Source organism: Plectropomus leopardus, chromosome 9 (genome assembly GCF_026936395.1).
Source record: "Plectropomus leopardus strain MGB_pleo_1.0 chromosome 9, ASM2693639v1, whole genome shotgun sequence".
Classification (NCBI taxonomy): Eukaryota; Metazoa; Chordata; class Actinopteri; order Perciformes; family Serranidae; genus Plectropomus; species Plectropomus leopardus.
This window is the reverse complement of record NC_142184.1, coordinates 20,006,940-20,023,234: the sequence shown is the minus strand read 5'-3', so window position 1 is coordinate 20,023,234 and position 16,295 is coordinate 20,006,940. Positions and strand designations below refer to the sequence as shown.

The 16,295-nt window shown below is 42.0% G+C and overlaps 1 protein-coding gene across 3 annotated transcripts in view; it reads right to left on the bottom strand.

Annotated features, from left to right (window-relative positions):
- Positions 1-16,295, bottom strand: part of arhgef25a (Rho guanine nucleotide exchange factor 25a) — a 54,409-nt gene that overhangs the window by 36,991 nt on the left and 1,123 nt on the right. For 2 of the 3 annotated variants that reach the window (XM_042491802.2, XM_042491801.2), the window contains exon 2: positions 15,722-15,860. In XM_042491802.2, coding sequence (XP_042347736.2) covers positions 15,722-15,860 — 139 coding nt within the window. Of the gene's footprint in view, positions 1-3,417; positions 4,055-15,721; positions 15,861-16,295 lie in introns of those variants that run through there. The other variant, XM_042491803.2, reaches the window with a different exon arrangement.

Below are 16,295 nucleotides of genomic sequence, written 5' to 3'. Positions count from 1 at the left end.
ATAGATAGTATAAGGCCACAGAAAGCCATTGATCCCCTGGTTTTTCTGATGCACTACCGAGCCCTTTTTTTGCATTAAAGCGAATTGGCTAGAAGCAGGACTGGTAGTCATTTAATATGAGTGACAGCAGCTGAAATTAGCCATTTATTCACTGATTGCTTCTTGTGAATGTGTTTATCTGAGTGTGAATGGAGGCACACACCGGATACACATATGGTGTGACATAATGGCATACTGCGCTGTGTGTCATCATCCAGCGTACAAGTAAGTGTTATTAGGCCTAAGTAGGGAATGAATCATGCAGTACGCTATCATTTCCCCTTGTGTCAGTGAAGTGGCTTTTTTAGAATCAATGAATGGTGTAGATGCATTGTACACAGTTTTTCCAATACAATAGTCAGCCTGTCACTGAGATGAAAATGACTAGAAAAGAGTAAAGTCTTTGTTGTTGATGCTAGAATCACATTAGAAATCTGGCAGCTCACACCAAGCCAGTATTTAGTATTCTAACCCTGATTATCTTGGTTTCGAGAATGCAGTCAGCTAATATTTTATAAAAGAAAACTCTCCTACAGCGACACATAAGCCTCTTTCACAAAATTTTCAGGCAGATTACTAGGACAACCTCTGAGACAACAGTGATTTTCACTGTTCACACATGCACTACAATCAGAAACATTTCAATTTTGTGCTTTCAGACATGCATAGGTGTGTATTTCAGGGGGGATGCAGGGGACACATCCCTATCAATAGTTTGAAAACGTGCATTCATTAAAAGGAATTTTTCCCTGCAATGCTACTGCTTCCCTTGACAACACCGCTGTAGCAGCATTTCTCCTAAAAATGTTACAAACATTAGTAAACGTTTGGTTTAGATGGGGAGTGGCACCTGGGTGTGTGCATGAGGCACGACATGACGTGTATTACATTGCAGTTTCGTAGATGTTTCCTAATTTGTTCAGAAACAATACAGTCTTTTGCCATTTATTTGTCTTTTTTAGACATTTTTGTTGCTGTCTTTGTGTAAATGACTCCTCTGCTTCATCCTCGGATGTTTGTTTTCTTACAGTTGTCATCAACACATCGACTTTGTCACTGTGACCTGTCCAGACAATTACAAGCTCAACTTACACATGGTCTCAATCGGAAATCACACAGGCCCAGTTTTTGCCTGGTTCCCTTCAATGCCTGAATCAACTGATTTGGGCACTTGAGTTCTCACAAATAGCTCCTGTGGGTAATTTCTCAATAGTTTCAGGTTTGCAGTACATGTGTAAAAGGGGGCATAGGTTATGAGGTGGGAAATTTGTGGTACAGATTTCCCTGAACATTAGTCCCTGCACCCATTCACTCATGCAGGAAATGTTCCTGAATATTTCAGGGACAGGCTGCATGTGTGAAAGAATCTATTCATTATTTGGCACAGTGACATGTTTGACTTGTAAGAACATTGTCTTGGGACTGCATGTCGTGCTGAGGACCTTGGCTAGTGAAGTCTGACCAGCATTGTTCAGTTCTTTTCCTGTAAACACCACTACAGAAACAATGGGGTCCTTGGTCTCTGCTTAGTACCGCACACAGAGAGACACAGTAAATTAGTTTGAAAATTTAGCAGATAAAAAGTCAGAAAATAGACAGTTGTAAAGAGACCTTATAATAAATAAGAGAAAGAAAAAGTCCCCCGCAGCTGACCCTTTTCCCCTTGACATTGTGTTAATTATAGAAACGACGTTACAGTATTGGAGAGGACCGCATAAGAACTAGAAATGGGAAACCCATGGTAGCAACATACAAATGTACTTTAAATGCTCCGTGAAGAGGTTTTCTGGAGCATACATCTTCACATGAATAGTCAAGTTACTCTAAGAAACTACTGTAGTTTTATTATGTGGTTTCTCCAGGGGGTACATTCCTTCTTCCCAGCTTGTAAAAAGAAACTGAAAAATATAAAACATCCTATCTGAATAATAATAATACATTGGATTTATATAGCGCCTTTCAAAAACTCAAGGTCGCCTATCTTGTCATGTTGGACCAAGAACAGCCTCTTGATGCATTGCAGTTGGACTATCGGAATAACACACTAACTGCATGTTTACTGAGATTTCTTTTAATAGCCTGAAATGTTTCATTTTTCCAATCCCCCACATGTTTACACATTGTGATCTAAGCGTGCATGTATTTGCTATGATAACAAGGTGGAGGTGCAGTGGGGAGCTACAGGCTATGGAGAAGGAGAATATCCATTACATAAGAGATTAAACTGAAGGAATCTGAGGTATGCATCCAACAACACCAGCCAATAATATGAAAGCCTACTTCATGAGCCCCCCCTTCATGTGTAAGAGCCTCAGCAGGGCGGTCGACTGTTTATCCCTTTGATGTAGGCTTGTAAAAAGGTAACAAAAACACAGCGTGGGACTGCACGTCAACTCATATAGTGGCATTAACCACTGCTGTTTTAACTTTGCAGCTGAGCCACAGTAACAAGAGGTGTGTGCGCAAGACAGAGAAAGTGAGTGTTACAGTTAGTCCAAAGTTTTGTATAAACTCTGATAGAAAGCGGCATCGGCCTTGTTGTTATTACATATCCTGCCACCCGCTGCTTTTACTCAACCACACTATTCTAATGGACCGCTGCTATTGCTGCTGCACTTCATTACAACAAACAGGAGAGTTGGAGGGAGACATACAGTGAGACAGAGACAGAGACAGACAGAAAGAGAGAGAGAGAGAGAGAGAGAGAGAGAGAGAGAGAGACAGAGACAGAGACAGAGAGAGAAGGGGGGGGGGATTATTGCTGTTTTGGTCAGCTCTCTGTTTAGAGTTGAGTGATGTTTCAGCTCGGTCCCCCTGTGTGTTTCATCCATCCACGTGCTGTACATACCTGAGTGACACACACTCATCATGATGAGGACAGTCACTCTCCAAATCCCTCACATACACACACACACACACACACACACACACACACACACACACATTTTTTGCCTTCTCTATTTTTAATAGATGAAATGTGTGATGCATGTCCTCTTCCTCACTGTGCAGTCATCTGTAGGAAGGACTTTTTTTTCCTCCGCCTGCACTGATGTGTATGTGACACACATCTGTTGCTTTAGCTGGAGGCGGCGAGAGCAGGCGAGAGGATTGAAGCTTACACTTAAACCATTAGCATACGCTCGCAGGAATGGAGGGAGAGATAAGGAGGAGAGGTGGGTGGACATGTAAGAAAATGTGGAGAAGAAGGGGGGGGGGTGTAGAGAGGTACTGTATGGAAGGAGAGGAGTTATTGCTACAGGTCAGCCTTGATCAACAAAAACACACATGGACGGGCTCTCAAACGCAAGTACAGTAACAAACCTCAAGGCAAAGAAACTTAAGACTGACAACATTTGTTTGTACGTGTGTGAAACTGACCTCTGACTCGGGCATAGCAGCAGCCACACTTGGCCAGGACTTTACGGAACAAGTGTTGGCAGCCACAGCCTCGGTGGTGGCGATGGTGATGGTGGCCCCCTTTCATGTTGTTGAACCATGAGCAGAGGTGGGCATGGCCCGGCACTCTCTCTGTCTCCCCACCACCCCCCTTCTATCTCTCTCTCTCTCTCTCTCTTTAAGTCTCCCTCTCTCACCCTCACACAAGTGGAGGTTTACTCCTTAAAGTGTAAATCCCCAAAAAGGTGTCAGTTGATCCTCCTCCTCGGTTGACTGCAGACAGACTTAAAGCCCACATCCAGACCGAGAAGCAGAAAAAGAGTCCCCAAAAGCAGCTGCCAAGAAGAAATCCAACCTCACAGGGGTTTTCAGATGGTGATAAGCAGCCGAGAAAACACTCCAGCAAGCATATCGTTATATTGAATGTGCTCCCCTTCCTTCTGTCTCTCTTTTCTCCTCTGTTTTCTATTTGGTGCTGAGCTCTCGCCTCTGTGAACTGCCTGGTCAAATGACAGACTAGGAGACTGCTTCAGAGAGAGAGAGAGATAGGGAGGGAGAGAGGAAAAGAGAAAGAGAGAGAGAGAGTAAGGGGAGGGGTGAAAAGGGTGGAGTCTGCAGCTCTAGTTGCTGGCTATTCCAGGATAAGGTTCCCACTCCCCTAGTTTTCTCTCTTCCTGTCTTCTGTTTCTCTCCTCTCAGCTGTTTTTTCTGTGCTCCCTCCTGTTTCCTTTGCTGCTGTCCCCAACTATCCAACTCTGAGACCAGACGAAATGCCCCCTCTCTGATGGAAATCTAGCTCTCCTGGAAATAGTAACGCTGGGGTCTGTAATGATACATAAAGCTATTTACAGTGGAGAGGCTATGTTGGGCTGAAGGTGTCATGTATTTCCTGGTAACGCCAGTCATCAGAGGCAGCATCTGTAAGTGTATCAAACTGACAGCTTAAGAGTGTGTGTTCACTCATATAACATAGAGGGCTTTCCTGGCCCCAGTATTGATTTTTGTGTCCATTTATGATCACGGGGCCAGCATAGCAAGTGTTTTTTCTTAGTGTTTCCATGGAGCAAGCAAGCGATCTCAAATTTCACTATACTGGCATGTCATTGGCATTCTTTGTGTGTTTGTGTGTGTGTGTGTGTGTGTGTGTGTGTGTGTGTGTGTGTGTGTGTGTGTGTGTGTGTGTGTGTGTAGCACTAGTGATTTAACCTGAATATTCATTAATACTGGGGCACACAAAGAAACCCACAGACTGAAGAAACCCCATATTTTCTGGGGAGATGAAACTTTTACTGACCCTCTGAATGAGTAATCATTTAGGAGTGGGCAAAACAGATAAAGTCTTCAATGTATGTAATTTCATTTCGCGATTTTATATCGCTAAAAGTCTGTTTTATAGAAACTACATTAAAGGTCCAGTGTGTAGGTTTCAGAGAAATACACTGGCAGAAACGGAATATAATATAATGAGTATGTTTTTAGTCTAGTATCATCTGAAATCAAGAATAATCTTGTTTTCATTACCTAAGAGTGAGCTGTTTACATCAACATGAGGAGCAGGTTCTCGTCTATTTTGCACTCCCAAACACTGGCTCTAGATAGGGCCATTCACATTTTTGTAACAGCCAACGTAGTGAGCAGCCTCTCCGTGATGAGCTGAAGAGCATTGGAGAAACATTTGATTTGTGACATGAACCTGCTTTATTGAGTGTTTCTACTGGATTTAATCACCTGCTCTGTTTGTTTTTAAGAGAAAGAAATCTCTGCAGGTAATTTACCTCCTGGTGAAAGCCCTGTGCATGAATCTGCAGTTACAAAATAAAGTTACAAAATAAAAACATTGCTGGGCTAGCAGCCTGTCTGCCACAAGACAAACATCATCAGAGAAACACTTGTAACATGAAACTGCTTCATTCAGTGTTTTCACCCATTTTAATCACCTGGTCCGTTTGTTTTGGAGAGGTATAGACATCTGTGGATAATTAAGCTCCTGCTTCAGAACCTCCCTGTATGTCTGGATCTGAAGTTATTGGTGAAGAGCTGAGCACAGATTAGCAGGTGCTGAGCCAGCAGCCCATCTGCCATTGAAGAAACACTGATTTTCAATGTGAGACTGCTTTATTAGGTATTTTTTACCAGCTTTAATCACCTGGTCTTTTTTGAAGGGGCAGAGACCTCTGTGGATAATTTGTCTACTGCTGAAAGCCTCCTGAATTATGAACAATGAAGGAATCCCAACCAGGACTTCGCACTTGGCACATGGGAGAAGTTTCAGCTGGTTGCACTCTGCAATCCTCACCGCTAGATGGCACTAAATCTCAAACATTTCTTTTATTAAAAAAAACAAACATGCATACTATAGTAAAAAAATACATGGTTATATATGTTTTGGGCTAATGAAGAACATGCACACCTGGAAAATAAAGGTAGGCTTTTTCATCAAATTGATGCAAAAATTCTGTAAACCCATTACTACAATAAGGCAGTCTTGCTCTTACACCAATAGTTAATAAGGTACAGTCAGTGGAATACCAGTACAGAAAAATCTGACAAATTTCTCAGGATATATATTATTGTTATTATTATTAGTATGATAATTAATATATGAAAAGTACTCTCATCATATACAGCAAATATGAATATATTTAAGAGCTTTGCACACCAGTGCCTTTACTAATGCCATTGTTGATTTTTTTCAACTCTTAATCGAAAAAACAATGTGTTTGTGAGGGTGTTTGATACAACACATGCATCTGTGTGCAAGACTGAATGAGTGCATACATGAACCTTAATGACATGAGCGTGCATATCTTATGGAGGGGTTGTATGTCTAAGAATTAAATTGCATCACTGAATCTGTGAAGACACACACACAATCAGCCTTCTTTATAAAGCTTTTTATCATGATGATCACGATTATGTTGAACCTGGAAGCTGCAGAGGTCTAAGCCCACCATATTTAGATGTGTGCTTTACATCACAGCATATTGAGGTCAATCAAAACCACATTATGACTCATCAGCCTTCTTTACAGATGAAATCAGAGTCTGTTGACAGTTCCAATGAAAGAACTCAAGACATCACTGACTGAGGCAGGAAAGTTAAAAGGATTGGTGATGATGCTATTGTGAAATGCTACGTGTTCTGAAATCAACCAATTATTTTGTGACCAACAAACATCATTTCTTCAGCCTGAAGCTGCTGCACTATGACTCAGTATGTGATCTCATCTCATTTTTGCAGCACTCATCACGCCATTCTCCTCTCACACAAACTACAGTCTGACCACATGGAAATCACCACCTGGTTACAGCAACAAAGACAGGCACCCACTCAGGTTCCTCTTCGGGGGCATCAACGGAAACAAGAGAAGGCTGAGTATCAGCTGGCACTGAACCAACAAACACACAAGCATGCACATCCCAGAGGTACACTGTCAAGCGCTTCAATGGTTGGCAGGGCTGTCTCTGCAGCATCCATCTCTCCACAGTGACAGGGTGGTGGCAGATTGCCGTCAAGATGTTTCTGTTGTCTACAGGAGACAGTCAGCTCAAACAGAGGCCTAGCTGCCTCACCCATTAGCCACACAAGTGGAGTACACACACATGCATTACAGTTTACTCTCACACCATCACTCATCTAAACACAGGCCGGACTAAAGAAACTACAACATATAAAAAAAGAAAGTTATTCACAAAAGAAACCCCACAGTGACAGATATGTTATCTATTCTCAGATTCAGACAGCACACTGGTTTGCCACATGCAACACTTTAACACAGATACATCTCTCCCTTCATCTCTCCCTTTCTTTGCTTTTAATGTATGCTTTAAGTGACTGTGATTGAAGGGGCAATTCATCAGAGGAATATTGAACAGCACTGCTGAATGTCTCCACTTGTCTGATGCCGACATGGTTGCAGCACTGTCGAGGCATAGGAGCACAATTTAAAGACGGGTTTAGAAACAATGGATTTGGCAGCAGAACAGAAGGTTTAAAAGATAAAACACAGACACCAAGACAAGAAGCCGAGGGCAAAGCATTACAAATTGAACGCATGCGCCTGCACCATCGTTCTACACAAACACCGAGTACACAGCAAAGAGATAATGAAGAATACACTGCTCTTGAGATGCATTCAAAATTCATGAAGTGAATACAAGGGAATCTTTTCATCTGCTCCTAAGTAAGAGGAGTGTGTTTCTACAAGGTACCCAGTAGGGGGCATTTGTACTTGTTGCATAAGGTTGACTGGTTGGTTCATTCACTTTGCATGAAGATTTTTGTTTTATTTTACCACGGTTGATCATTTTTTCTGCAATAACAGCATGACCAGTGTTTGGAATATAACAAATTTCATACATTAATACATAAAATTCATTCCTTCTGTGTATCAGCCCTGACGTTCAAAACCTTCAGTATCACTTCCTCGATATGAAATGAAACCTTTGAATAAGTGAGCATCGAAATTGGCCCAGGAAACATGTATGGAGCCCTGAATATTAACAGAAATATGGAAAAAATGTTCCTCCCCTGGTTGAAGAGGGGGGAGCGGGAGATGTGAGGTGAAGCATGCATTAACACCCATTCATCTCTCCGCTTTTATCTCCCTCACTCCTCCTCTCTCTCTCTCCATCTCCCACACGAGACAGACTAAAGATGATTCATCCGCACACGTATGCTTGTGCAGATGTGGGGAGAGAGAGAGAGAGAGAGACAGAGAGAGAGACCTGGACTGCCACAGTGGTAGAGGATGGATGAAATCCATACATGTACATTCACACAGGACTGGATTTAAAGGCTTGTCTAGAGATAAGCACGCTAGATGGATGTGTGTGTTTTTGTCTGAGCCAAGCTGGCCAAAAAGGGAGAATGTATCGTTGTTTCACTCTGTAGGAAACAGTCAGTCGCATTTAGGAGGCGTGGTCAGAGAGGAATCTGGAGTATGATTTATGAATGTAAATCAGCTTGTGTAGATGCATTTTCTAATGTTCTTTTATAGTGACATGCTTGGAATACAGATACTTCAACCCTGCTGAAGTGAACTCATTCATAATGTAAAGATTTGATGCAGTTGAACTGCAGAGGAAACAGGCAAATACACAGAATTCATACGATATAAGCATGCATACTCATAGCTACAGCAAGTCTCAGTTCAGCGGATATGCAGTTGCTTATTGCAGTGTGTTCCCTAACCCCCCACTGACATTAGCCTCTCCTCACCCCATCAGCCAGCTGAAATCCTGCCAAAATATGCTCACTTAGATTTTCCTTCCTCCCTCTCCCTCGCTTTTTCTCCCTTAGTTCCTCTCTTTTTTCTTCCACCCGTCATCTCTCAGCTGAGCGCCAATTAAGGCAAACTGGCATTCTGGACAAGCAAGTGTGAGGGGGAGGCTTTTGGTTTTTGGCTGAGGTCCCATCACAGAGCAGAAGTCACAGAGTAACTGTCCTGTTCTCTTCTCTTTTGTGCCGCTGGTCTGCAGAAAGCTGCTGTTTTTGTCTAATTAGACCAAACCACACTGCTGGCATACACCAGGGAGACGGACAGGTGGGTTGCTCTGTGTGTGTGCGCATGTGTGTGTGTTTGTGCATGTGTGTGTGTGTGTGTGTGTGTGTGTGTGTGTGTGTGTGTGTGTGTGTGCACTTTACCATAAGTACCACTCAGTACCTCCCACTGTTAAACCTCACCATGCAGCAGCTCTCAGGCAGCAGGAGCTCTACACTACACAGAAGGGAGGTACACCAGCCATGGAGACTTGTTTCTCAAAACATCCATGATATTCACGTACCACCCACAATTACAAGCATACACTCCAAGATACACTTTGTACATTCACACGAACACATACTCCCTATCCATCCAGCTCATCTTTTTTCAACAAAGCCACTGTGATAGTACTCAAACTGTAGCTTGTCAGAGTTTTCCTCCTCTACCTGACCCACAGCCTCCCTCTCTTTATCTCTCTGGAACGGGTTTGTGAACCTTGCTCTAGAAGCAGCACTGCAAGCGCTGAGACTCTGGGACTGCTGCTGACTGTGTTCAAGGCTTAAGCCTGAGGTAAAACACCACCCAAAGGAGAAAATTTTAATTAAGCAAAAGCAACCCCAAGGACCACACATGGAGAGACACCGCTGCTTTATCTTTGATTAATAATTACAGAGACCAGAGGTTCAAATGTCAAGGGAAAGAGATTTTTTGTTGGAAAAAGAGATATAAAGATAGTGTTTCTGCTACAATAAAACACAGTTTGAATCATGCTGCAAATCCTTATATATGAACTGATAAAATTGTAAACCAGTGTTCCTGATTTTTGATGTGAGTATATGTGGCACATTTTGGAGTATATTATGGTGTGCAGATATATGTGTGCATATGTGTGTGCCTCTAAGACTGTGTTTATGTGTCTCCATCTGCCTCTTTCCTTCCAGGTCAGTCTGTGGTCTAAATGCCAGCTGTGCTGTAGAGCAGTGACCTGTGAGGTGTCTGGCCTGACCAAGCCTTCCAGCTATCCCTCACTGACCCACTTCGCTGAAACGCAACATGAACTTTGACAATTTAACTCCACAAAAACACACTTTCAGCTCTTTTATCCTTATTATTCACGTAAAAAGACAGGGTTCACGTGTTTCAGCGTCTTTAGCACTCTCAGTCAGGACAGGCCACCTAAGGGTTTACATATGATAGACCTGTGATTTTCTTTTTTTTTTTTTTAGAGCAGCTATAATTGATATTTTTACAAAGATGTTTCAAATGTGAAAGGGATTGTTCATAGTGATACACCTAGAGAATTTCCACCTGAATCTGCAGCTCCCTTCAGCTTTACAGAGCTTTATAGTGAATTCAGGCTCATTGTTAAGCTGTCTGGCCTGCAACTTTACTTACTCTCTGTGCACTCATAGTGTCGTTTTCAGCCCCAACAAAAAGTTCTAAAAACCACCATTGTACTGCTCAGCACCAAACAGCAGACAGACAAAGTTAGCCTCTATGGTCAACACAGTGCAGCATTTTGGAGCTAAAGAGCAGGATATTTCCCCCAAGAGTTTGTAGATACCAAAAACTATGCTAAAAGAGTGAAATCGCACATAAAGCTGCAGTTGGCAAAAAACACTATTCCAAATGAATAATAGTGCAGGTCAGTAACTTCTGAATTTGTACATAAATAGTTTGCAGACAAGTTCTCCATTAAGTGAAAAAGGTAAAAGATATTTGTCGTTTTCATCCATGTTGGGTTCACAGCTCAATTCCCCCGTGAAGGGGGCAAAATGTCTGTTGTTGCACGCTCAACAGCAAGCTTAGGAACTTGTACAATGTTTCTAATTCAAGGCAAATTGAATCCATGTAGTAAGAAGTCCACATATACTTGAGGTTAAGTGCCATTATTTCACAATAAGTTCTGATCAGGTCAAAGGTGCAGATAACAGAATCATGACTGTTCTTTATCAATTGTTTACAACACTGGAAGCATTGCAAAACTGATATGGAGTAATGAACTACTTTGACATCACAGTGGAACACAGACAGTACTTGGTATAGCTTTTTAACATAGTATGACAACATGGTCATGTCTGACAAAAGCCTTTAGGCACATAAGAAACATTTGCTATTTATGCGCTAATTATATTTTCTGATTAAGAATGTAAAAAGTCATCTGAAGGAGTGCATCTACTCTGCCTTACAATAGAGGACACGTGAGATAATATAATCCCGTGAATAAACACACACACAATTCCATCATTAACTTGTGTTAGGTAATGCTGTCTAATTTCTGGCCCTTACAACACAAGATGATGCAGCTTCAGGTTGAGCTCTGCCCATTTAAGGTCACACACACAGTTCAGTCCTAGGGTCCTCTGGGATCAGCACTCCTCCTTGGATGGCACACTCTCCGAGTCTGTCCCGAAACCCGATATGGACAAGGACATGCATCTTCCACATAGTTTACCTCGTATCTACTCATGAATATGGTGAGTAATGTCATTTAATTTGCACCCCAGTGAGGTGCTGAGTAAAAAACAGGGTACATAGGCCTTCCAAACTTTCAATTTGAGATCTCTCTGTTCATCAGGAGACTGAAAAAATGTTTTTAAGAGATTTGTAGAGACTAAAGACATTTAAAGTTTCTCCAAATTCTTGTTATGATCTCAAATATTTAAAATCTATTCAATATTTCAAGATTATATTTGTGGAAATGTGTGTTTAATACTGGAAAAAACACTATACTTGTGTGCTGACTGTGAAGACTTTGTGTTACAGAGAGTATTATGCAAGGGTTCATCATTTGTTCCCATAAATCATCATCATTTCTGTATGTCTAACAGAATATTATGTTTCCTATAAATAACACAAATAATTGGCACAACTTTCTCTACTCTAATAATAACCATGTGTTGTGTGCAAATGCGTACATTGAAAGTTAAACAGAGATGTCTATAGTGTGTGTGTGTGTGTGTGTGTGTGTGTGTGTGTGTGTGTGTGTGTACATAAGCAGTGTGTACATGCAGTTATGGGTCAAATGCAGCACTTCTTGTTTTCTTTTTTACTGGTTCACTGCAGTTTCCTGTTGATGCGGCTTTATGCATTTTACCTTGAAAAGACAACATCATAAAAATCACAGAGTGTTTGGACACACATAGCCATCCATCACTCATCTGTGTTACGAAACAGGCACCATACACACATAATGTTTGGGAAGAGTGAGAGTATATGGCTGCTGGGAGTTTGTGGAGCCAAGAGACAGAAAAAAAGAAAATGAGATTTGAGAGAAATATGACCAGCAGGTCTGTGGACTTGGAGAGGAGGCCAGGTTTAAAATCCACTGCTGAAGACATTGCTTTGAGGAAAAATTAAAGGAGATGGGGATTGAAGAACAAAAGGGAGACGGGAGGAAAAACAAAGAGAAGATGATCAGAGGAAAAAAGAAAGCCAAACTCTAGTAAGGGTTACTACCAAGAGGAGGGAGGAAAAGTAAGCTGAAAATGAGTAAAGGGGGAAAAGGGATCTTAATTTGTGGAGGTTGGCACTGTCTTGTGCTTCCTGGGAAGCCACTACCAGGCATGTTGTGTCTAATATACAACAGATGGCCCTTTTGGCCCCGTGAACCATGTCTTTAAAGAAAGCAGGGGCCTCTCCTCTTTTCCCGATCTCTTCCACTAACACAGCAAGCGATGGAAACAACACTTTGACCTCTGCCAGTCAAGCCATAGCTAAATGGAATCACATGTCTCACACGTTTTACATGTTTGAAGACTGACCTTAACAGCTAGTATAATATTGATTACATAAAAAATAATTTAAAAACTATTTCTTGGCAAGTGCATTAAAGACATTCATAACAGACAAAAAAAATAATTTAGACCAGGGATATTCAATTACACATTCAATTGGGCTGGATTTTAAAACCAAGAAACCAAGATGGGCCGAACATTTTTAACAGCTTATTCAAACGTTTTTTAAAGCTTTTGGCAATGACAATTGTTAGCAAATCCAAATGACTGTAGTAAAACAATATCTATGTGTATCATTTTACTTATGAAATAAACTAGAATTACCACCTTACAATTGTATGCCTCAAGAAACACTTATGTTGCACTTACAGTTCCAGATCCATATTTTTGAGTTCATGGATGCTTCACACAAATCTTCCCCCCACAGCACAGAACATCTCTCCAATCAGCACAGTTTCAAGGTGGACACTAAAGATTAGTGTAGTTGTCAAGATGCCATCTACACATGCTGGTAAGTGATAAAAGGATAGTCTTGAGATTAAAGCATTTTGTTGAGATAACAAAATTAACTTATGATCTCAAGATAAAGGCATTGTTAAAAAATAATTGCAAGCAAGGCCTGTTTGGGCTTTAAGAAGTTATTCGGAAAATTATTTTCAAAAACTTCTCAAATTAAATCTGTTCGTTTGGACAATAAAAGCACGAATCATGATATTGCATTATATGAATTTCGCCATGGTTCAATTATATAAAGAGCCGGTAAATGAAAATACGTCTTGTCCAGGCCACTCTGTGCTGTAATGTTTGTATCTTGTTGTGGTTCATATGTTTTTCCGCCTTGTGTTTCATTGATTTTCCATCCAATTTCCCATCCGGAGGAAACTGGGCTATGCAAAAACAATTGAGCAAATGAGCTTGTCTGGGACCTGGAGCAAACAATCTCCCTTTCGGTCATTGACGTTCCACATGGCCCTGAATAATGCATTTCTTTACTTTTTCCTTGATTTTCTGAGCGCTGAGCTGTGCACTAAAATAATATTTGGCAGCATTAACCTCAACAGCACACCCCATCTGAGTATGAGCATTACAGATAAGCATCGCTGACAGCCTCCTCTGGCCTCAATCACACCCCTTCTGTACACCATGTACTCTTCTGTACAACAGTTAGTGATCCAGCCACATGGTACTCGCCACCAAAACCCCCTATATATACACACACACTCTCTTTAACCCAAACCCAGATCCAGCTACAAAGGTCCTTTTGTTCCATTCCACTCAAGGAAAATGGCAATGCACGCAAGCCTTTCACAGCAAAATCAGAATAAGTGCAACCAACAGTGTTAGGGTAGAAGGGGAAGGGAGTTCAGCTGAACATGTTTTCCTGTCGCATCTGGAAAGTGTTGCATGTGTATACACACAAGAGCTCTTTCTCTCTCAAACGTACTTATGTATGGTACATTAAAGCAAAGCAATTTACTGCTATCAGTGCTAATAGAGGATATAGAGGGTGGAGTTTAATGAAAGGAAACTGCAGACACTCAGGTGACTCCAATCTGATATTTTCCCTGAAGTTATTACAGCCTAATGACCACCATCAGATATGGCAGATGGGCCTGTTTTTATCCAGATTCACATATGGCCAACATGCAGGAGCAGGCTGAGGTGAAACTAAAGGCCTGGGCAGTAGCTCACGTGGCATATACACACCAACACCCCCTTTTACACCAATATTAGTGTGTTTAAACATGGGTAAACCCACAAAAATCAGCTATAGACTCCTTTGGCTAGTAAACCAGAGTTGTGTGCACTGCTTTGCAGCTGACAAGTATGTCTTTCTGTGTGGGTTCTTTTTTTTTTTTTTTTTGGTGTGCCACGTTCAACATCACGGGCAGGCACTAAAACAGGTTAGTAAACAGCAGAAAGCGGCATAGATATATATCTTACTTTAGTCCTTCTTTCAAACTTAGTGCCGACTAACTTGGATAAATGTTTGAGCACTGCTTGGATGGAGACAGACAGCATTTTGTGTCAGCACGTCATTGCCTTTTGCTGGAAAAGGAGCTAAAATAAGTGCGTTCACCCAGGTGTAGGCTTGGGCAGTAAGTAATACTTCATACCTTCCTGAAGTTTCACCAAGGTATAAGGTATATGACGGTATAAGTGTGCAGTGCTGATACGTGCTGTGCACTACATACAATGAGTTTAATAGAAAGAGGAGTCCCTGTATTTATGACAGTATTAAAAAACATAACTTCAGGATTTCTAAATACCATGGTATACCGTAATACTGTGATATCGTGAAGCAGGAGCTAAGTCGGAAGGCAAAGCATTTTACTTATCAGTCCATCTATGTTCCGACCCTCACCTATGGTCATGAGCTTTGGGTAGTGACCAAAAGGAGGAGCTCAGACATCCAGAGGCAGCCTGGAGTGGACCCACTGCTCCTTTGCATTGAAAGGGGCCAGCTGAAGTGGTTCAGGCATCCGATCAGGATGCCTCCTAGGTGCCTCCCATTAGTGGTGTTCTGGTAGGAGGTCCCTTGGCAAACCCAGAACACCCTGGAGGGATTACATATCTCATCTAGCCTGGGAACGGCTCGGGGTCTCCCAGGAGGAGTTAGAAAGCAATGCTGGGGAAAGAGACGTCTGGAGTGCTTTGCCCAAGCTACTGCCCCCGCGACCCAGCCCCGGATAAGCGGACAAACAATGGATGGATGGATGGCTGGATATACATACATACATATATATATATGTGTGTGTATATATATATATATATATATAGAGAGAGAGAGAGAGAGAGAGAGAGAGAGAGAGAGAGAGAGAGAGAGAGAGATGTAGATAAAACAGCAAGCCACAGTGACTGAGTGGCTGAGCAGGCTGTGTCAGACACTGCACAGAAATCTGAGACGTTTCACACAAAGAATCAAAGCTGAGTCTGGAAGTTTGCGTTTCGGTGAGTCTCTTAACTCTGACTGGTTTGGTCAGGGCCAATGTTTGGACTAGCATTGTTGGTGTGGGGTCACAAAATGGTCTGTCACGCTCAGTGCAACCGTTTCAGGTCTTACCTGTTCTTTCTCTCCGCTCTGGGTTTTCTGTTGTAGTGGCCTGCTGCTCCCACTCCAGCCCCTCTGGCTCCCACTGGCCCTGCACAGGCCCCTTCTCCTCCTCGCTCGATGGGAGGTCCACCTCACCCCCCTCTGAGATCTGCACACAGAAATGCCTTTGTCAGCGGTGGAGCCCTGCTCTCAAGGAGGAAATGATGGTAAGATTGTACAGAGTGCTTATGGTCACATAACCACAAAACATTATATCAGTGGCCGTGCTTTTCCACTTTTCACTGCATCTTTTCCATCCTTTTCTCCATTACGCACTGAGCAAGAATGCAATAGAAATCGCTGAGTTCCAACTTCTGCCACAGAGCTTGGATAAGAGCTGCCTCTCAGACAGCAGTTTTGGTCTATTTAAAACCCAGCAGCACCAGTGGTCAACAGAGGCAGTTATCAGCCTTCTGCAGGGATGGAGGAAGATTCTAATCACCATTGTGTTTTTTAGCACTCTGCCAGGAAGGAAATGATTGATCAAGATAATCATTTTTTTAATTTTTCAAAGCGAAAGCACATTTTCAAAGGGAAAGCCATT